We start from the raw sequence: 20,989 nt of genomic DNA on the forward strand, positions 1-20,989 counted from the left end.
AGGGGTCAGCTGGAGCGTGAGAGGTCAGGCCGGAGCGTGAAAGGTCAGCCGGAGCGTGAGAGGTCAGCCCGGAGCGTGAGAGGTCAGCCCGGAGCGTGAGAGGTCAGCCAGGGCGTGAGAGGTCAGCCGGAGCGTGAGAGGTCAGCCAGGGTGTGAGGGGTCAGCCAGGGTGTGAGGGGTCAGCCAGGGCGTGAGGGGTCAGCCAGGGCGTGAGAGGTCAGCCGGAGCGTGAGAGGTCAGCCAGGGTGTGAGAGGTCAGCCCGGAGCGTGAGGGGTCAGCCAGGGTGTGAGAGGTCAGCCAGGGTGTGAGAGGTCAGCCGGAGTGTGAGAGGTCAGCCCGGAGCGTGAGGGGTCAGCCCGGAGCGTGAGAGGTCAGCCAGGGCGTGACAGGTCAGCCAGGGCGTGAGAGGTCAGCCGGAGCGTGAGAGGTCAGCCAGGGTGTGAGGGGTCAGCCAGGGCGTGAGGGGTCAGCCAGGGTGTGAGAGGTCAGCCAGGGCGTGAGAGGTCAGCCGGAGCGTGAGAGGTCAGCCAGGGTGTGAGGGGTCAGCCCGGAGCGTGAGGGGTCAGCCGGAGCGTGAGAGGTCAGCCCGGAGCGTGAAAGGTCAGCCGGAGCGTGAGAGGTCAGCCCGGAGCGTGAAAGGTCAGCCGGAGCGTGAGAGGTCAGCCCGGAGCGTGAAAGGTCAGCCGGAGCGTGAGAGGTCAGCCCGGAGCGTGACAGGTCAGCCGGAGCGTGAGAGGTCAGCCCGGAGCGTGAAAGGTCAGCCGGAGCGTGAGAGGTCAGCCCGGAGCGTGAGGGGTCAGCCCGGAGCGTGAGAGGTCAGCCGGAGCGTGAGAGGTCAGCCAGGGTGTGAGGGGTCAGCCAGGGCGTGAGGGGTCAGCCAGGGCGTGAGAGGTCAGCCCGGAGCGTGAGAGGTCAGCCCGGAGCGTGAGGGGTCAGCCCGGAGCGTGACAGGTCAGCCGGAGCGTGAGAGGTCAGCCCGGAGCGTGAGAGGTCAGCCGGAGCGTGAGAGGTCAGCCAGGGTGTGAGGGGTCAGCCAGGGTGTGAGGGGTCAGCCAGGGCGTGAGGGGTCAGCCAGGGCGTGAGAGGTCAGCCCGGAGCGTGAGAGGTCAGCCCGGAGCGTGAAAGGTCAGCCGGAGCGTGAGAGGTCAGCCCGGAGCGTGAAAGGTCAGCCGGAGCGTGAGAGGTCAGCCCGGAGCGTGACAGGTCAGCCGGAGCGTGAGAGGTCAGCCCGGAGCGTGAAAGGTCAGCCGGAGCGTGAGAGGTCAGCCCGGAGCGTGAGGGGTCAGCCCGGAGCGTGAGAGGTCAGCCGGAGCGTGAGAGGTCAGCCAGGGTGTGAGGGGTCAGCCAGGGCGTGAGGGGTCAGCCAGGGCGTGAGAGGTCAGCCCGGAGCGTGAGAGGTCAGCCCGGAGCGTGAGGCGTCAGCCCGGAGCGTGACAGGTCAGCCGGAGCGTGAGAGGTCAGCCCGGAGCGTGAGAGGTCAGCCGGAGCGTGAGAGGTCAGCCAGGGCGTGAGGGGTCAGCCAGGGTGTGAGGGGTCAGCCAGGGCGTGAGGGGTCAGCCAGGGCGTGAGAGGTCAGCCCGGAGCGTGAGAGGTCAGCCCGGAGCGTGAGGGGTCAGCCGGAGCGTGAGAGGTCAGCCCGGAGCGTGACAGGTCAGCCAGGGTGTGAGAGGTCAGCCCGGAGCGTGAGGCGTCAGCCCGGAGCGTGACAGGTCAGCCGGAGCGTGAGAGGTCAGCCCGGAGCGTGAGAGGTCAGCCGGAGCGTGAGAGGTCAGCCAGGGCGTGAGGGGTCAGCCAGGGTGTGAGGGGTCAGCCAGGGCGTGAGGGGTCAGCCAGGGCGTGAGAGGTCAGCCGGAGCGTGAGAGGTCAGCCAGGGTGTGAGAGGTCAGCCCGGAGCGTGAGAGGTCAGCCCGGAGCGTGAGGGGTCAGCCGGAGCGTGAGAGGTCAGCCCGGAGCGTGACAGGTCAGCCAGGGTGTGAGGGCACATCCGCGGTGTGAGGGGTCATCTGGGTGTGAGGGCACATCCCCGTGTGGGTCGTCAGCCAGGGTGTGAGGGGACATCCGGACGTCAGGGGACATCGCGGCATAGGGGGCTGTCCGGGAGCGGGGCGCCATGGGAGGTGTAGGGGGTTGGTGTAAGAGGGGAAAGGAGGAGCGGGGAGGAGGGCCCGGCTCAAGATCCAGGCTGGGCGGCGGGGGCCGCAGAGGCCGCCGGGACTACGTTTCCCGGCAGGCGGCGCGCGGGCGCGTCACTTCCGGCGGCGCCCGCGGCGCGCGTGTGGGAGTGTGCGAGCGAGTGTTTACTTCCGGCCGCCGCCGCCGCCGCGGGCTGAGGGCCGAGCGTGTCGGGCGGCGGGCCCCGAGCAGCCATGGACTGGCTCATGGGGTGAGCTGGGCGACCGGGCGGGCGGGCCGGGGCCGCGGTGGGGGCCGCGGGGCGCGCTGCGGGAGGCCCCGGTCAAGGGCGTCGGGCCGGGGCGGAGGGGCTGGGCGGGCGAGGGGCGTCTGCTCGGGGACGGGGGTCGCGGATGCGAGCCGCCCGGAGCGGGGCCGGGGCCGGCCTGGGCAGGACGGGCGCCCGCGCCGAGCCGCCGGAGGTCGGGCGGCCGGGGACGTTGGGCGGCAGCCGCTCTCGCCGGGCGCCGCGGGGAACTGGCTCTGGAAGAAAGAACTTTCACGCCGGCCGGGCACAGTTCCGCGGAAGCGAGGAGGAGAAGCCGAACGGCCCGAGTTCGCTGGCACGGCCGCCGGGCTCGGGGCGAGGCTGCAGGGGAGGCAGGCTGCCGCGGGCGAGGCGTCCGCCGCGGGCGGCGGGCCGGAGGGTGGAGTAGGAAGGAAGCGTCGGGCCGGCAGCCGCGGGCGGCTCTGCCGCCGGGGCGCTGTCTGTGCGGCTCTTGCTGGAAACTAGAGCAGCGAAGGTGGAGCGTCACGTCGTCTTCAGAAAGTTACTCCGACTCGAGGGACCCTTTGTCAAAACTTTTCTGTTTGAGGGGCGGGAAGGGCAGGCACTTCTCGCCAGCGGCGTGGTCCTGCTCCCGTCTCCGCTTAGCTCTCATCTCCCCCCTCCCGCCCCCGGGGGCAGGGCCGGGCAGGGCAGCCGTCCCAGGGGCTTGGGCTGCGAGTGGGAGCTGTTGCCGTCGGCCTGGGGCTGGTGGAAGCGCTTGTGTGACGCTGAAGTCCTGGAAGGGAGGCGCAAGGTCGGATGAACGTTCTGTTTCTGGGTGCGGCGGGTGCCTGCGCGGCGCAGGGCAGAGGGGAGGGTGCCCAGGATAACCGAGGAGATGGCAGACCCATTCTGGCCTGCCGGGTGGCTGGAGGCCAGCGAAAGGGAAGCCGGGGGAGGTGAGCCCACGAGGGCTGGGGGGGTCAAGAGGCCAGAGAGAAGTGCCCAGCGTGGCCGGGGGCCGGAGGGCAGGGTGCGCGGCGTTCGCAGAACCCCGTGGGCCCGCCGCTCCGCAGGCTTCTGGGAGAGGCAGACAGCCGTCCTAGCCCTGCTGCTTGTGAGCCGTGTGACTTGAGGTGAGCGCTGCACCTCTCCAGACCTGCTCTTTTAAAGTCTTCTGTGAAATGGAAAGTGTAGGGCTCTGGAAGGGTAAACCGAGGTGGTCAAGGAAAGCGCTTCGCACACTCCTTGGCATTGGTGAGTGTTGGCCACTGTTAGTAGGGAGATGGGTTTTGTAGGAGGCCTTCGTAACCCACAGGCGCCAAGCAGCCGTGTGCTTTATTTTGAATCACAGATGCTTTCTGACTTTATTGGGAGGGACTGTGTTGGAGGCCACCTGGCCTCCCAGGGAGTCTGTTTCAGGGAAGTAGACTACTGATTGGGTGGTTTGAATTCGCCGGCCTTTGTGTCGGAAGTCTGGGGTTGTTGAGGAGGCAGCTGATAGTTATTTTGTCTGTGTGTGTTCCTGTCCATGAGAAGCAGGTATTCTGTGCTGACCAGCAGACACTCTTTTAAACTGAGTGGGTTCTGCGCTTTGTGGACTTTACTGTCATCATTGTGAATATCCAGAAATTAACCCCAAGGACGGGTTCTTGAGGCCGCCTGGTCAAGACTTTGGGAAGCAGGCGGTCATCTGGGTGAGGTCTGTGGAGCCCTCCCCTCCTGGGTCCTGTGCTGAGGAGGCTGGTCCAGGTGCTGGAGGAAGACAGCTCTGAAAGGGACAGGGCCTGGAGCTGCTGCTTCCATGGGCCCTGGAAGGGGAAGGAGCCTTTACTGCCGTCTGGCTGTAAAATAGGCAGCTCCAAAGGATACCAGACATCTCAAAAGAGGGATGAGGATGGAGTTTGGTATCTTTGTGTGTTTCTAATTTTAGTGGATTGCACAGTGGACATTGTGAATTATGAATTCTTTAACAGTTCCTTAATTGTGAATCCCCCACCCTTTTTAAACAAAAGTGATAGGATTTCAGTTGTCAAGTAGTGATGTTCCCCCAGAGCTTGTTTTCAGGGTATTATCACAGGACGTGAGAGCTGGGAGGGCCCGTGCCCTCTGCCCCTCCCACGTGTTTACTGAGCGTCTGCTGTAGAAAAGGAGGCCGAGGCCTCTGCTTTCCAGCTGCAGATCAAGTTGGCAGCAGAGGCCCCCCTGTCCCCCCGCTGTGGTCCGACCCTCCTTGAGGAGAGCCAGCCAGCGGCAGGTGAAGGAGCGCCCCCTGCCAGGCACCTTTTGTGTGATCTGTGCTGGGGCTTTAGTTGGCCATTAACCCTTTAACTGGTTTTCAGCCTGGAAGAATTGAGGAGGTGTGTTATTTTTGACTATTTCTTGATTACTTTTATTAATTCACACCATTATTATCAACCAGGTAGTTTGGAATGTGATTGTCTTCTTATGTTTTAAACAGTTTTTGTTCTTTTTTTAAGAAAGAGTTTCTCTGCGTTGGTTCATCTCAGGTGACAGTATGGACTCCACTGTAGTAGCAAACACCGCTCCCGCCTTCTCTGCTGACAGCTGTCGCCAGCAGAGCAGTGCATGGACCCACTTCCCTGTCACAGGAAGTGCTTTGCTGAGTGACACAGGCGGCTGTATCTGAGGAAAGGGAGGTCTTGCAGGAAACCTGCCAGGGGAAGCCAAGAATAACGCCAGCATGTTACGACTTGCTGTTGGAGTTTGCTGGGACTTATTTGGAGAAAAATTTGTGATGTGTAGCTTGCATCCATGTGTTTTACTGTACATTTCCTCTGCTCAACTTGGAACTGGCTGGTGAAGTAGGTGTACAGTCGTTTTTCTTTCTTTTTATAAGGAGTAATTTCTAACTTGAAAAAGGGTCACCGCTTGTGGTGTGGTCGTGTCTTTTGTGCTTGGCTCTCTCCCTTCTGGACAGCTGACGACAGGACGGCGCCCCTGCCAGTGGGAAGGAAGTGAGCCCCAGAAGAGACACTGCATTAGCTGCGTCAGATTCCACATGGCCTGAGACAGTGAGGGGCCCCACAGCACAGGGTGTGGTGGTGTGGGGAAAACGTCTGTCTTATTCTTAACTGACAGTGACAGGCATTTGTGAGCAGATGATAAAAGTGCAGTTTAATTTTTACCCAACAGAAAGCACAGTCCAGAAGCTTCCAAGCATCTGGGAATATAGAAGAGGAAATGCACCTCCTCCCACTTCAGAGTCAGGGTAGCAGATCAACCCTCCCACGGGTCCTGGGTGGGGCCGACAGGGTGGAGTTTGCAGGGACATGCCCGCCCTGTGCCCTCCAGCCTGGGCCCACAGCCAGGGCAGGGGCAGGCACACACAGCCCCCTTCCTGGAGCTGCTGCTGTCCTGCTGCTCCTGGAGCAGTGATGAGGTGGGTGAGGTCTGTAGCTGAGAGCTCTCTGGCTCTGGCTGGAGACCCACCTCCGGGGTTGGCAGTTGTACGCGGAGTGCGATGGAAGTTGGTGCTCTTGGTCAGCGGGCAGGTATTTCTAAATGGCCGTTGGGCTTTCTGGCCTGTCTGGCTTTGCCTTCAGGAATCTTGCGCTAAGTTGAAGGAGATCGAATCCTGTGCGCAGGTACTTGTGTGGGGATTTCGTGGGGTGCTGGTGACTTTTTCTTTGCACTTTGCCTCAGGGAAGGACGTTGCCTGGAATGACAGACCTCCCCTGAGGTGAGGACACCCCGACTGAACTTGCTTGAGTCTCTAGCCCTTTTTTAACAGCCTCATTGAGGGATAATTTACATGCCATAAAGGTTACGTGTTTTAAGTATAACAATGAGGTGACTTTTAGTAAAATCATAGGGTTGCATAGCTGTCAACACTGTTTAACTTGTAAATGTTGCCATCAGGCCAAAGGAGCCTTGTGTCGTCAACATTTCATACAGATAGAATCACAACATAAGGTCTTCTGTGACCTGTTCACTTACCATATATAATGTTTTAAAAGTTTGTTCATGTTGTACATGTATCAACGATCAGTCCTTTTCTCTTTTTTTTTTTTTTTTTTAAGATTTTATTTATTTATTTGACACGGAGAGAGAGAGAGAGAGCACAAGTAGGCAGAGTGGCAGGCAGATGGAGAGAGAGAAACGAGCTCTCCCCTGAGCAGGGAGCCGGATGTGGGGCTCGATCCCAAGACCCCAGGATCATGACCTGAGCCGAAGGCAGCCACTTAACGGACTGAGCCACCCAGGCGCCCCATGATCAGTCCTTTTCATTGCCAAATGATATCCCAGGGTACGGAGATCTGCATACTTTGCTTCTCTGTTGATATCTGGATTGTTCCCACTTTTTGCCCATCATGAGTGATGCTGCTGTGACCAGCCTTTTCCCACAGTGAGCTGGACCCACTTCCTAAGCTGAGACCGCTGGGTCTTGACTGCATTCACTGTCTGTCGTGGGCCCGGCCCTGGGCCTCCAAGATCAGGGAGACACAGTTTCTGCTTTCCCAGGCTGGCACAGGAGGGCCACGGACATGGGAGACGGAGCTTGGAGGAGTGAATGAGGTGGAGCTGGAGGTGGGGAGGCCAGGCTGTCAGGGTGGCTCAGAGCAGGGGTGCTCAGTTGGCTCCTATGGGAAGATGCATAGGAATTTTCCAGGTAGGAAGGAGGAAAGATCCTGGCCCAGGCCTGTGCAAAGGTGCGGAGGCATAAGTGGCAAAAGTGTCCTCCCACTGTTGACCCTCTTGGAAGCTGTGATTGTGGAACACTTCCAGGGACAGCCGCTGGTCCGATGGCTCCACCCAGGTAGTCCGTAGGGCCTGGGTCTGCTGAGGTGCTTGCCTGGGGCGGATTTGCATTCAGATTCCCTTTGAAGAGAGCAGCGGTCACATGGACCCCTTTGTGGGATGAGCCCCGTGCACCCGGGAGCTCTCAGCAACACCTCATTTCTCATTTGTCCCTCTGCTTGGAGTGTCCCCTAGGAGCCATGTGCAGAGTGTCCTCGAAGTTGTGCCTCTGGTGGGAGATAGGATGGGAGCTCAGCGGAGGTGCTGCAGAAACACCTTGCCGGGGAGCAGGTGGTTGGGCAGGAAGTGTTGCCGGCCTTGGGCAGGGCAGCCTGTCTTCATTGCAAGGGCTTCCGAGACATCTGCAGCCCGGGAGGGCCTGCGTCTGCCCTTGTTGGTGTCCTGCCTCTGGCCTTTGTCCTGCTGTTCTTAGCACCGCATGCCACCACCCAGCGTCCTGGAAAAGCCAGACGGCCCTGGGACTCAGGCTGCCAGACCTTGTCAACAGCTAGCCGCAGCTTGGGAGGGGTTCCCTGGCCATCGTCAGCTCTAAGGTCTCCTGTGGGAGAGAGCCATGGCCTCTGCTGTGGCCCTGTGGTTTGGGAAGGTGGCTGTTGGGGGCCTCGGTAGGGATGCCTGTGTGCCTGTGCTGGCGTTCCCGTTGTTCCGGCATTTCCTGCATCGCCCTTGTAGTGGTCCCAGAAACTCAGACACAGCCAAACCCCATGCTCTTGACTTTGTTGTGAACGTGCTTGTGTGGCAATTGAGGTACTTGGTGAGGTGCGCTCTGCACTTTTTTCAGGCACCTGGACACTGGGAGCTGGTCAGGGAGCTGGTCTTGGTCCCCGCTGGTGACTCGTGTGTGCCTTTCCTCCTGCCGGTGTCGGCCTGTCCGGAAGAAGAGGAGATGGGTGCTGTTCCTGTATGACTTGGCGGGAGTGCCTCCTGCTCTTTGTCTCCCCATGTTTGTTTTTCTTTCTGTACAGGATTTCTCCTGGCTGGGGCACACCCATCCGTGTTGAGTGCTGCTCTGTAGAACCCTGCCTGGGAACGTGGAAGTAGGAACAATCGAAACTGAGGAGTGAACTGTGGAAGCTTAGAGAAGGAGGTGGTGGTGGGTGGGGTGTCCAGGCCACGTGGGAGCTGTGGTACGGTTCTTGCATGGAACTGTGTGGCTTTGGGCTGTGGCCACATTCACGTTGTCATGTTCAGGTTCCTTTCTCTTTGAAGACGGTTTCCTTTGCTAGCTTGAAAGAGCTGAAAACGCACAGTTGCTGGGGTGGGACATTCATTCTTTTCCTTCCTGTAGCTGTTCCTGGGTACATCCCAGGGATAGCGTGGTGTGTAGTCACGACCTACGACTTAACGCATCTTTTTGTTTGTTTGGCATGTTGCTAGTATGTTGGGTAATGGTGGCAATTTTTGGTGTTAATTGAGCATTTCTGGTGGTGATTTTTGGTTAGTGTTAATTCAGCATTTCTGTGTAGGGTGAGGGCACAGAGCTCCCACAGAGGCATGCAGCTTCTCCCCCAGAAGGCAGGTTGATGTTGGAAAGCATGGATGTATGCCGTCTTTCCCTTTAGGGTAAAGAAACCTTTCTCCACCAGCCTTTGCACCAGGCTGGCCCTGGGCTAGCGGAATGTTCTCTCCAAGAGCCTGGCATCTCTGGAGTTCCACTGTGTTGGGGCTTGGCCTGCATTGCCCGCACCCAGCAGAGTGGTCAGCCCCCGCTTCATTGGCTGTGTCCTCCACGGGCAGCAGGGAGAGCCCCCCTGAATGGCTTGCTGGTTCGACTCCCAGCAATAGTATGGGAGGCCTAGCTAGGTTGTAGGTGTGTGCCCCACATCCAGTCCTGGGGTCCACTGTACTTGGCCCCACTGTGCCAGATATACGTGTCTCTCTTCTAGGGCCTGTCTTAGCAGTTTCTCAGCTTGGGCTTTGGGTGGTGTCTGTTGCTCTCAAATGAACCCAGGACTTAGTGGCTCCAAACGAGGACCACCACCTCTCCCAACTTTGTGGGTTGATGGGTAGGGGCCTCAGTTTCCCCATATGGCCTCTCTGCACATGGACTCTGGAGCAGGGTCCTCAAACTTTTTGGTCTCAAGCCCCCCCTTACATTCTTAAAAATTATTGAGCTTGTATGGGTGATAGCTATATCAACATTTACCATATTAGAAGTTAAAGTCAGGGGGCGCCTGGGTGGCTCAGTGGGTTAAGCGTCTGCCTTCGGCTCAGGTCATGATCCTGGGGTCCTGGGGTCGAGCCCCACATCGGGCTCCCTGCTCAGCGGGGAGTCTGCTTCTCCCTCTCCCTCTCCCTCTGCTTGTGCTCCCTCTCTCACTGTGTCTCTCTCTGTCGAATAAATAAAATCTTTAAAAAAAAAAGTTGAAGTCAAGAAATTTGTAAAAATATTCTTTAATTCATTTAAAAAGAATAATAAACAGTGTATGTTAGCATAAAATTTTTTTTGATGAAAAGATAACTATTTTGTAGAATAAAAAGCATGATGCGAATGGTCTGACTTTTCTGCAAATCTCGTGAGCTAGATCCTTATATCTGCTTCTGGGTTCATTCTGTTATAATCTTACAAGTCTCGTCGCTTCTGGAAAGCTCTGCCGTGCATGGGTGCGAGAATGGGAGAGGCGAGTTCCATCTTCGTGTGGTTAGGAAAAGAGCTTTAACCTTGGCCCCGAGGCCACACTTCAGACGCCAAGACGAGGGCTCTCTGCGTGGCCTTGCTCCAGAGCAGAGCCATGGTGGAAGCTGTTGGAAGATGAGTGTCACCTCTGCTGTGCTGTGTTGGTCAGACAAGTAAGTCACAGAGCCACTTCTTGAAGGAAGGGTCTCCCACGTGGGGAAGGGGCCGTGGCTGGCAGCCCCGTCTGCAGACCAAGGCACGTGGGTGGGAACGCCGGGTCTGTTATCGCTGGCAGTCCTGGTGTTTGTAACAGCTCTGAGCCTTTCATTCGGGGTGCCAGGTGAGCTCTGTCAGGAGAGCGTGCCCAGCTGGACTTTTCTGCACAGAGGTGTTGAGGACAGTGTGGCTCAGGGACCAGATGCTTCAGGGTTGAATCCTGACTCTGCAGCTTCATTAGGGCTCCCTGAGCCTCAGTTCGCTCATCTGCAACACGGCCCCAGTAGTCCCCTTCCTAGCCGTGGTTGGGGGATTTTGTGAGGTGTCCACACACAGCGTGAGTGCGCCCCAGGGGGATGTTGTGGAAGACCCCCCTCCCCCAGCTGAGCTGGGGCTTAGCGCCAGTCTGGCCTGTGGCTCCTGCTTGGAACCCTGGGCGCGTTGGGGTGGGAGTTGTCCTCCTCCTGCCCGCCCTGACCTGGGGCCTGCTGTGGTGTGCGGCTGGTGTGCATAGCACCCACGCCCACAGCAGCACAGTACCCGCGGCCACCTCTGGGCAGGGCCTGGTGTGTGCAAGGCACATCCCGCTGCCTTCCCTCTCAGCGTGTCCTCACTGAGAACCTCACGGTGCTGCAGCCCCTAGAGCCGGGCTGTCACCCAGCATGTCACTTCGTCACTGTCACGTCTGCTTGCTCTTGGAGAGCTGCTGTTGTGTGCAGGTAGCCCTGGTGTCCTGGTCCCTAAGGAGAGCCCAGCCTGACGGCCACACTGTCCTGTGGGTCCAGCTGCTCTCAGGACGGCAAGGTTGGCACCCGGAGCATAGCCCAGGGCTTTTGTGGCAGGTCTGGCTTTCCAGGGTGCCCACGGGCCGAGAGCAGGAGTCCAGGGGCTTGGCACTCTCTGAGGCTGCCTGACGCCATCCCCAAGTGGACAGCACCTTCCATCGGTGGCTTGCCCATTCCCAGAGCTGTGGGGCCCGAGCTGGGAAAATGTCGTCATGCCAGGCTTGCCTTCCCCTGCCAGATGCCAGCACCTCTGCTGAGACAACTCCAGTGTGGTCGGAAAGGCGCTGGCGAACCCTGTCTGCTCTCCCACCTCCACCTTTGTGCTTGGGGCTTGCCAGGCCGTCCCTTGGGTTCTGTCCCCCAAGCCCGTCCTGATGCCTTTGCGGGACAGCTCGCATGGATGCTGCCGCACCGGGTAGTGAAGGCACGGCCGCCTTTGTCATTGAAGGCATGGGGCCGTGGCTCCTTATTCCCTGGGGTCTGCCACCTTGTTCATTGCGAGAGTGTTCCTGGTGCCGGCCTGGGAGGTGCGGTTGGCCCTGGCCTGGCCTCACTGAGACCAGCTCTTGGTCAGTACCCATTAGTTCTTCCAAGAGCGTTTGAGAGGTGTGTCCTTGCTCCTGCCCGCACCCACCTTGTTCATCTTTCCCCTCCGTCCCGGCCCTCCTCACGACCGTCTGGCCGGACTGTTCTTCCCATGGCAGAGCTCTGTATTTCCTTCTCCTGTTGCCTCCCTGCTGGGGGCAGCCGCACCCAGACCCACTTTCTTCACACACTCCCCTCGTGGGCTCGGGTGCCTCGCCCACCCCCCTGGTGCCGTCCCAGCGCCGAGACCCCACTGCCTCCCGTCCTTCCTCCCTCTGCCCTTCCACCCCTTTCTTTCCCTCCACATCCAGGCTGGGGGGCAGTGCCAGGGCAAGGCAGGGAAGTTCAGGAGCAGAGACCATGCCCAGTGCCCCCGCCTGTGCGCGAGTGGCCTCGAAAAGGAGGCGTCTGCTTTAGCATGAGCCACGTGCCCCCACGGAGCTGTCTGATCCCGAGTGAGCAGCGCCCCGGTGTCTGTCCTCCATCAGCTTGGCCCTCTGGTGGGGGTAGCCGTTGCCCTGAGCCTGCTCCAGGATGCACGACATGGCTTTTCACCTTGGCCTTATTTCTCTCAGCAGCTTGTTGAGGCAGCAACGAGGGGTCTATCTGAGCTGAGGTTAGGCTTGCCTCTGTACCTGGGTGACCATTTCTTCTGACTGCTTCTCCACCTGCGGAATGAAGAAGCAGGCCCAGCCCTGTGAGGGCCAGCAGCACAGAAGGAGCCACGTGTCCCGGACAGTTTGTGGCTTTCACACTGCTTGTTCCAGAGAGGGCTGCCACCTTCTCTCCCTGTCTGCCCCTCCCTGGGCAGGCCTTTGAGGAGGCCGTGGGGACCTGGCCTCAACTTGGTGCTTTAGTTACTGTCAAGCAGGTGATTTGGTGAGAACCAAGGCCATGCCAGCGACACTCCTCGGGGCGGAGACTGTGCTCCCTCGTTGAACACATGTGGTCCATCAGCACAGGACACGGAGCCAACAAGCAGGTTCCAATCTTGTAGGCTCCCAGATCCCACGCTCAGGGCCCGTCGGCTCAGTCCAGCCTCCTGGGTAGGCTCTGGCTCCTGCACACAACTGCGGCCCTCTGGCCCATCCTGTGGGTTCCTTGGGAACTGTGGGGCCATGGAGAGGCGCATAGAGGATCACCCCTCCAGGAGGGAGAGGAGAAGGTGGGCATTTGCACCCAGCCCCAGCTGCTCATTAAGTAGGTGCTTCCAAAACAAATATGCTTCCAGGCTGTGGCTGTTTTCATTTCAAGGCTGCTCCCTACCTGCTAGGGCTGTCTCCCCCTTACTGTCAGCCTGAGGTGCGGGGACGGAGGAGGGGGGCTGACTGGGAGTCGCTTCCTGGGGTGCAGATGGCTGCCCGTGGCCACATGTCCTTGAGGGCACACAGCCCGCAGCCTGGTGTCCCTCTGGAGGCAGAGCTGGACTCTGGAATGTGAGTAGCACCTGCCTGGCAGAGCATTGGCCCATTGTGTTCCCGCTTGTAGGCCGCTTTGGCCCAGGAGTGCCTTTGGGGAGGGGTCGCTCCCAGCCCATTGAGCAGCCGTGAATGCCCCAGACCCTAACCCTGCAGCCAGGCCTCCCTGCCTGCAGCCAGGCCTCTGAGTGAAAGGAAGGGAAGACTGAACTCCCCAGGGAAGGTACTGCCGGAGGTGGGGAGGGAGCCAGGGATGGGGATTAGGGAGTGTGATGAGCACAGGGCGATGTATGGGAGTGTGCAGCGGCTGGATTGTACCCCTAAAACTAGCCTTATACTGTAGGCTAACTAACTGGGATTTCAATACAAACTAAAAATAACCCATCCGGCAGCAGGCGTCAGAGCACACAGCGTTCCCCTCTGACACTTACGCAGTGGTTTAGAAGCCCCAGCCACCAGCCCCTGGGGCAGGCCTCTCCTTCAAGGCAGTTTACCCCTTCAGCCACCCTGTCTCTGCTTAACCCTGGCTCCCCGAAGCAGACCCCTTTGGTAGGTTCACGAGGACTGTCTCCAATTCAAAGAATGGGGACATCAGCATAGCGTTCCCAGCAGAGGCGGTGGGAGGGGGTGCCTGGGAGGTGATATTTACCAAGTGGGCCCCCCAGGTCCAGCAGCAGGTCCAGCAGCAGGTCCAGCAGCGTAGAGGGCACTGCAGGCCGATGGGGGACAGCTGTGTGCTTTATCTTGGTAGTGCCTTCCTAACCGCTGCTGGGGGCTGGAAGTGAAGGTGTGGGCAGCAGGGCTGGTCCTGTGTGGCCTTCCTAAGGTCCTTATCCTCCTCAGCCTGTTTCATTTCCATAGAAGTGGGAGTGAGCCATTTTTCTTTCCTTACAGCGTGGCGGCCATGGTTATATGTGATTGAGGTTGCCCACGTGGAGGTGCCTGGGGCCGGGGTGGCCAGCGAGGGTGGGTGAGGACGGGTCGTTAGTTGATTGGGAGTAGAGGGTGGGAGGCTCTGCACCGGGAGCTCCTGGGGCATTCTCAGTCCCTTCTGGCTGCTCAGAAGGATGGGCATGTGGTGTTGGTCTCCTTGGGGTTGTAGTTTGTCTTCTCAGACCAACCGTGTGTGGTGGCCCTGCGTTGACACTGCAGACGCGAGCTAGCAGCACCAGCCTGGTTTCTATGCCCACCAGGCTGTACCTCTGAAGAGTGGGGACTGACTCGCACCTGCTTTCAGTTCCCCAGAGCTTGGTGCATTGGCACACTCAGGACCCAGTCCCTGCGTGAAGTGAGGGACGCTCCTGTTGCCCTCAGCAGCATTGCATGGAGCAGGCTGCCAGTGGGTCTCATCCTGGAGTGATCTCACCTGCTGGGGAGGTTTTGGTTGGGGACATTGCAGGGGTTGGATGGGGGCTTCTGGCTCCTGGTAGGTGGAGGCCAGGGCTGCTGCTTAGCATCGCGTACTGCCAAGATGACCCCACAGGGGGAACGATCCGGCTCCAGGTGTCAGCCTTGTGCAGGGGAGCCAGCCTGGGCCAGGCCAAGACCACACGGCTGCAGGCCATGAGTCACGGGAGGTGCCCTGAGCAGCTGCGGCCCTGGTGTAGGGCTGTCCCCGGCCTTGACTGCTGTCTGCGAGTGCTGGTGATCCTCAGTGCCATGTGTGTGGCTTGGCAGGCAGAGAGCCCTGCAGAACCAGACCAGAGGGGCCTGTCACAGCAGCATGGGTGCATTTCCCCCGCTGGTTGGTTTGGGATATACAGGGGAAACGTGGATGGGTAAAAGGCTTCCCATGTGCTGTGGGGGCTGTCTTGGGGGGGCTCTGCCCGGAGCCACCAGAGTGGACATGTGTGCATTTGTTGTTTCTAGTGGCTGCACCCTTTTGAACCAATACCATGACCTCTACGGAGAGTGCTCTTTGAGGCCTAGGGAGGAGAGAGAGTAGTGGGGGCAGGTGCAGGGGGCACTGGGGCGCTGGGCCACCAAAGTGCATAAGAAGGTGGAGGTCCACTTGGATGTCCGGGGACTCTAAGGAATCCCAAGATCTTAATTAAACACTCTGAAGAGTTTCCTGAGTATAGATATGCTGACACTCGCGTACTCCTGCATTGCCTTTTGAGTGCCTCCGGCTGTTCCTTTGTGGCCCCTGCTGGCGTGGCGTGAGGGAGCAGACAGTCCCTGCTCCCGTGGTACTTGGTTTCACAAGTCCATTGTAGAAACATAAAAACACAGGAAATGCAGAAATCAAAAAGTGAGTGATCCCACCACCTCGAGACTGTGACTTGACGCTGAAAACTGGTGTCACACGGGGTGCGGACTCCCCCCAGCAGTCAGTGTCTGTGGCAGGAGATTAGGGTGGCCCCTGTGGGTGTGCCGTAACTCCCGTAGTCCTCCATGGCGGGGTGTTTAGGGTGTCTTCTCCCAGCGGATAGCGGTTCTGAGCATCCGTGTACATCAGTTGCTGCCCAACGTTGGCATTTCCTCCGGTAGGGTTTTGGAAGGGGACTGGTGGGCTCCGAGAGAGGTCCCGTGAGCGTCTTCCTGGAGAGGCTCTGCACACTCACATTCCTGAAAGCACTCGCGTGCACTCATGTCCGCTTTGTGACCAGCTGCCTGTGTTACTCTTTTATGAAAAAAATCTTTGCCGCTTTGGTAAGTAAGGAGGGGTGTTTGGTTAGTGCCCGTTTCCTTGAAGAGGGCTGAGGCTGACGTTCTCGTACTCGATTCACTGAGGACCCTGTGTCCTCAGTGAATCATCTGTCTGCTCTTTGTGTGCAGAGTGGTCTAGCTTTCTTATGACTGGCCTGAGGCCTGTATACTTTAGGGGTATTAATCCCAAGTATTAAGATTTTAGAGTTTGTTCTCAAAGGAACAAGAGGAAAGACAGAGTGGGGGAGATGCTCAGACTCGCCCAAGTGGGACTACCCCCATGACTCTGCTTCTTGCTGTGTTTCCCGAGGGCATCCATTCGTGAGTTGAGCAGAGTGTGCGTTCGGCTGCACTGGAACCTGGCCAGAGAACCCAGAGCAGTCCAGTGTGTGCTGGGAGACCAGAGCGTTGGCTGGGGAGCAGCGATGCCTCAGGGTGTGAGCGTGTTTGGGCCGAGAGAGTGAGCCCCAAGCCTTTGGCTTGGCAGCTCCGGGGCATAGCCTGGGGAGGGCCGTAGGCACAGACCGGAGCTCGGCCCTGTGCCCTGCCCTTTTCCTCCTGTGGCTTGTGTGTGCGGGGTGATCTCAGCATATTCCATACTTTCTCGTACAGTCTTTATCCTCACTGCCCCCCCACACGCACACTCACACCCATGCATGCATTATTGGAAGTGTGTGTACCATTTGGTTTGTTCTCTTGGGAAGAAATTCAGTTCACGTTGGTGTCATGAACTGTTCAGGAGCCCCTTGCTTGCCCAGTGCCCGTTGGGACTGCATTTGGTCGCTGAGGCTGCAGAGAGTATTGAGAAGGCAACGTGGAGAACCTAGAACAGGGTTTCTCAAAGCGCCCCTCAAGAAGTACTCATCCTCTGAGGTGCTGGATGAGTTTGGGGTCCTCTTGGAAGCTCAGTGGACAGTAGGAGTCCTGGCTCTGAGTAGTCCCCAGGAGGATCATCATGCGAACTGTTCACACCGTGGGCGAGTCACACTCCCTCCCCTCCGCTCTCCCCCAGCCCTCTTCCCAGTCCCTCTGCCCGGTGTCCTCTTGGCTGTTTGGTGAATGAACAAAGAAGGGCTGAGAAGGAATCTAGGCCGCCGATGCTGTTCTCACCCCCCAGCCCTGGCCTCCAGCTGACGATGGGCTGCAGAGAGGAGTCCTCCTAGGAGGCCTGGTGTCCTCTCGGCAGTGCCGGACAAAGCGTGTTTACTTCTTGCTGTGGATGTGACGTTCCTTCCCATGCTGGGGTGAGCTGGGTAGTGGCCCAGGGCGGAAAGTGCGCCCGGCCTGAGGCTGCCTGAGCTTTCCTGAGAGTCCCTAATACGGGCTGTGCAGCTGAGGACTGTGGCTTCAGCAGGAGAATGGAGCTGGCACCTTTGTGCTCCCTCCCTTCCATAAGAGGGGCGTTTTGTGCTGCACTGGGTTTCCCACACCCAGAATAAAATACGTTATGAGTGCTGCCCCTTCAGGGCCTGGGCTTTATCTTCTCTCCCCAGACCCCCAGGGAGCATCTGCCATACATGGTGTGGTCAGGGAGAAGGCCATGCTGGGGCACCCCGCGCCTGCCAGTGGGCAGCTGGCCAGGTGAGTTGGCAGCGGGCACGTGTCCTGTAGGCACCGCTCTTGGGAGGGGGTGCCGGCACAGAGGCCTGGGTGCTCCTTCAGTGTGCCATCTGCAGGCCAGGTGGTCTCGGGCATCACGACTGCCCCCTGCGCTTCAGCACCCGGGTCACAGCTCCTGCCCTGCAGGACAGGATGGTTTTGGCTGGGACAGAATTTGTAGCAGGTGCCTGGTGTGTGGTCGGCATGCACCTTGTTGTCATCAAGTTTCTGGTTTCAGAGAGACAGACGTGCTTAAGCCCCAGAGAGCTCAAAGGCACCAAGGGCACACGGGCGTGTGTCTTATGGGTCACTCTGTCACCACACAGGCTGTCCCTGCTGCCTCCTGGGAGCCGGGCATCCAGGCTGAGCTCTGTATGGGGATGGGCAGAGGGGACTTGTTTCTGCCTTGGGCTTTGGTCTTGGGATGCACGCTTGCTCCTGGCTGTCAGGGTGGAGACCCATGCCTCTTCTCTGCCCGCCAGGGTTTTGAAACGCTTTGTAATTAAAATCCTTGTTTTCAAGTACATTCTATTGTTCCTGCTGGGAAGGCCTTCTACCTTTTTGGCTGAAGAAGTGCTGGGCTCAGCTGAGTTCTGTTGAGAGTTCCTGGCATTTATAATTCATGTGAAAATAAATGTGTTGTCTTGTTGTGACCTTGTTGGCTTTAGTGTACTTCCTCCAAGGCCGACTGAGAGCAGCTGTTGTTCAGTGATGCGGATGGTCCCCCCGAGGTGTTTCAGTGTCTTCAGGGCGATCTGGGAGGAGCAGGGCTGCGGCTGCGAGCTGTGCTGCTTCCTGGGTGGGTGGGGGGTTTGTGCTCCATATTGGTCTCCTCATTGGACTCATGGTTTTAAAGGAGTAGTGTTTGTGGTTTGCTGGCCCCTGCGGTCTGAGCTGTCACCAGGATGGTGGCGGTGGTCCTTGGTTTGCTTGAAGAGTGTCCTCTCTCCTGAAGCTCCATGTGAGGGCACAGCCCACTGCCCTGCTGGTGGCCTTTGTGGATGGAGCTCACATCCCTCTCAGCTGGGTTCCAGGGCCCTGCCCAGCCCTGACTCAGACTTCGCCCTGGACCACTGGGGCCTGAGATGGATGAGGGAGCCCAGGAGGCCTCAGAAGGTGGGTCTGTACCAGCCAGCGCTGGGGCCCAGACCACCTCCTGCCCAGCAGGTCCTTCCCTGCTCTGTGCCACGGCCCTGGACACTTCCAGGGGAACTCCCAGATGGAGACCTCAGGGGAGCTGCCGTGCTTTTTCGGGATGGAGCACCTCAGCCATGTGCTGGCGGTCCTTGTACCTGGCGTCTGGCCAAGCCCTGGGGGCGTTGCTGGAGTAACACACAGGCCGAGGGGCCTGAGGGGTCCTGCTGTCCATGTTCTCTGCTGCCCCGAGTCTGCTTCCCGTTGCGTGCAGCATGCTTCCTGCTCCTGTCAGTACAGGAGGGACATGTGGGTCAGGGCTGACCAGGGGCCAGCGCTGGTGGCAGGCTCGGTGTGGTCAGAGGCACTGTCTTTGCTGTGCCGTAGACTAGCTGCAGCCCCTTCCTGCCACCAGCGGTGTGTATGTGGGCCCTCCTGTTGGGTCCGGAGTTACAGCCACACCCACGTGGGAGGACCGTGGTACCCTGGCGGCTGGGGCGACGTGCTGGTGTCTGGCTCTGGTGGCACCCGTTTCTGTTCGCTTGCAGTGGTGACCACATTGTAGGAGCAGGCACTGCTGTGTGGGACTCGGTGGCTGGGGTCTCCACAGTGTCCTGGCCCTGTGCTGACCTGGCAAGGTACTTTCTCAACCTCCAGCAGCCAGTACCTGCAGTGCCATAGGTGACGAAGGTGCCGGGCCTGGGCTGGCTTGTCCCCTGGGGGAGCAAGGATGGGACCAGGCAGTGGGAGTGTAGCTGGAGCGCTAGGGGCCAGAGCCAGGGCCCACGGGACTCAGGCCTTTGAGTTTATTCTGATGGTTTGTTTTCAGACCAGTGATTCAGATGTAGGATCAAGATGTGGTGCCTGTAGATATCCCCAGTTGTCCTGGTAGTGCTTTACGCTAATTCTGCTGTAATTGGGGTCACAGAGTGCTCCTGGTAACACGGCAGCTGGGAGAATAGTAATTATGGGGCCAATCTGCCCCCCAGAGCCAGATGTCCCTGCCAGGAGCAGTCCATAGGAGCACTACTGTTTTCCATGTGTCCCTTCTTTCCCAGAAGTCTGGGTCCTTTGATTTCTAATACAAATAATAAAACGTCCCCTGAAATGACATTTGCAGGGGTCTAGGGTGAAGACTGTACTCTTTGGCCTGTGTGCCAGGGCAGGCCATGTCCTGGCTGCTCAAACACCTCATGGTTTTGGGTGCGGGCCTGGTCCAGGGGCCAGTCTAGACTGCAGGACCTCGTCAGGGCCACGGCTTTGCTGGGCTCCCTCCAGGCGGGCCCTGGGGCCCCCGGCTCTCCCAAATGCAGGTACCAGGGGCGGCTTGGGTCCAGCCTTCCACAAAGCCACCAGAGAGCTTTCGTGTCATATTCCTGCTCAAAAGACCCTTTGTCCAAATTTCCTATCTCCCTCCAGCCCCACCCCCATTCCCACCCCAGGGGTGCCTGCAGCCTGGTCAACCCTCTGATGTGCCCTTTCCAGCTGAGAACCCTGGCCTATGCTCACGCGATGTTCATGGCCCGGAGAGCCTCCCATCTGCCTGTCTTCCCAAGAAGACCTACAGATGGCCAACAAAGATAGACCTTTGTTTAGATGTACCTACAAAGATGCTCATCATCGCTCATCATCAGGGAAATGCACATCAAAACCACACTGTGCTATCACCTCACACCTGTCAGAGTGGGGATCATAAAAAAGCCAGGAGATACCACGTGTTGGTGAGGGTGGGGGAGAAGTGCCCTGCTGATGGAAAAGTCAGTTGGTGCAGTGGGGGGGTGCCCTGGGGAAGACAGTATGGAGGTTCCTCAAGAAATTAAAACCAGAGTTACCATATAATCCAGCAGTTTCTCTTCTGGGTATTTATCCAAACAAAATCATGATCTTGAAGACATGTCTGTATTCCCATCATTGTTCCAGCGTTATTCCCGACAGTCGAGGTATGGAAGCAACCTGTGTGGGTCGACAGAGAAATGTGGTATCTCTACACAGTGGAATGCCATTCAGCCTTAACAAAGAAGGGAATCCTGTCATTGGCGACAACATGCGTGACCCTGGGGGACACTGTGCTAAGTGAAATAAGCCAGATGGAGAAAGACAAATACCGCATGGTATCACTTACATGTGGAATCTAAAAAAAGAAAGAGTCAGACTCAGGAACAGAGTGATAGAGTAGTGCCAGGGCCTGGGGGAGATAGGGAGAGTTTGGTAAAAGGACACAAAATTTTAGGGGGAAAGAAAATGCTTGTCCTGGCTCTGCCCCTCCTCTTGCTCCTATATACATTCCCGGGTCCCTCGACAGCTCCTGGGGAGGGTGTGGAGCCGCCCTGCTGGCCTGCGGCCTTGGGAAGGTGTTGGGAGGCTGCCCTGCACTAATCAGGGGACAGAAGGGTCCTTGTCACAGCAGCTCAGCTTAGCTGTACCTTAAGCATGCATGCCAGCCGGCGTGAATACTTGAAAACCACGATTCACACATTTGAGCCAATAGAACAGGGAGCCCAACAAACGCAGGCTACACACCTCTTTAAGCGCTCAGAGAACATTCCCAGACTGACGGAAACCTCAACAGGTTTCAGCCAACTGCAGCCACCCAGGGTGTGTTCTTGGCCAAAGTGGAATCCAACCAGAAATCAACAGCAAAGAGAGGCTATCTCCCTATATTTAGACGTTAGGATGTATACTTTTAAGTAACCAGGGGGACAAAGAATGATTTGTAATGGAAAGTGGAAAATATTTTTAGCTGAAAGATAACAAAAATACTACCTATTGAGACTTTTGGGCTGCAGGTAGACCGGAGAGCAGTTCAGAGCCTTGGATGCACAG

General features: G+C 58.3%; 1 protein-coding gene across 1 annotated transcript in view; it reads left to right on the forward strand.

Moving 5' to 3' along the window:
• Nucleotides 1–2,271: 2,271 nt before the first annotated feature.
• The window catches only part of MOB2 (MOB kinase activator 2), a 77,362-nt gene continuing 58,644 nt past the window's right edge, over nt 2,272–20,989 (forward strand). The window contains exon 1 of the mRNA XM_027581512.1: nt 2,272–2,384. Coding sequence (XP_027437313.1) covers nt 2,368–2,384 — 17 coding nt within the window. The 5' untranslated portion in view covers nt 2,272–2,367. The remainder of the gene's footprint in view (nt 2,385–20,989) is intronic.

Source organism: Zalophus californianus, chromosome 11 (genome assembly GCF_009762305.2).
Source record: "Zalophus californianus isolate mZalCal1 chromosome 11, mZalCal1.pri.v2, whole genome shotgun sequence".
Classification (NCBI taxonomy): domain Eukaryota; kingdom Metazoa; phylum Chordata; class Mammalia; order Carnivora; family Otariidae; genus Zalophus; species Zalophus californianus.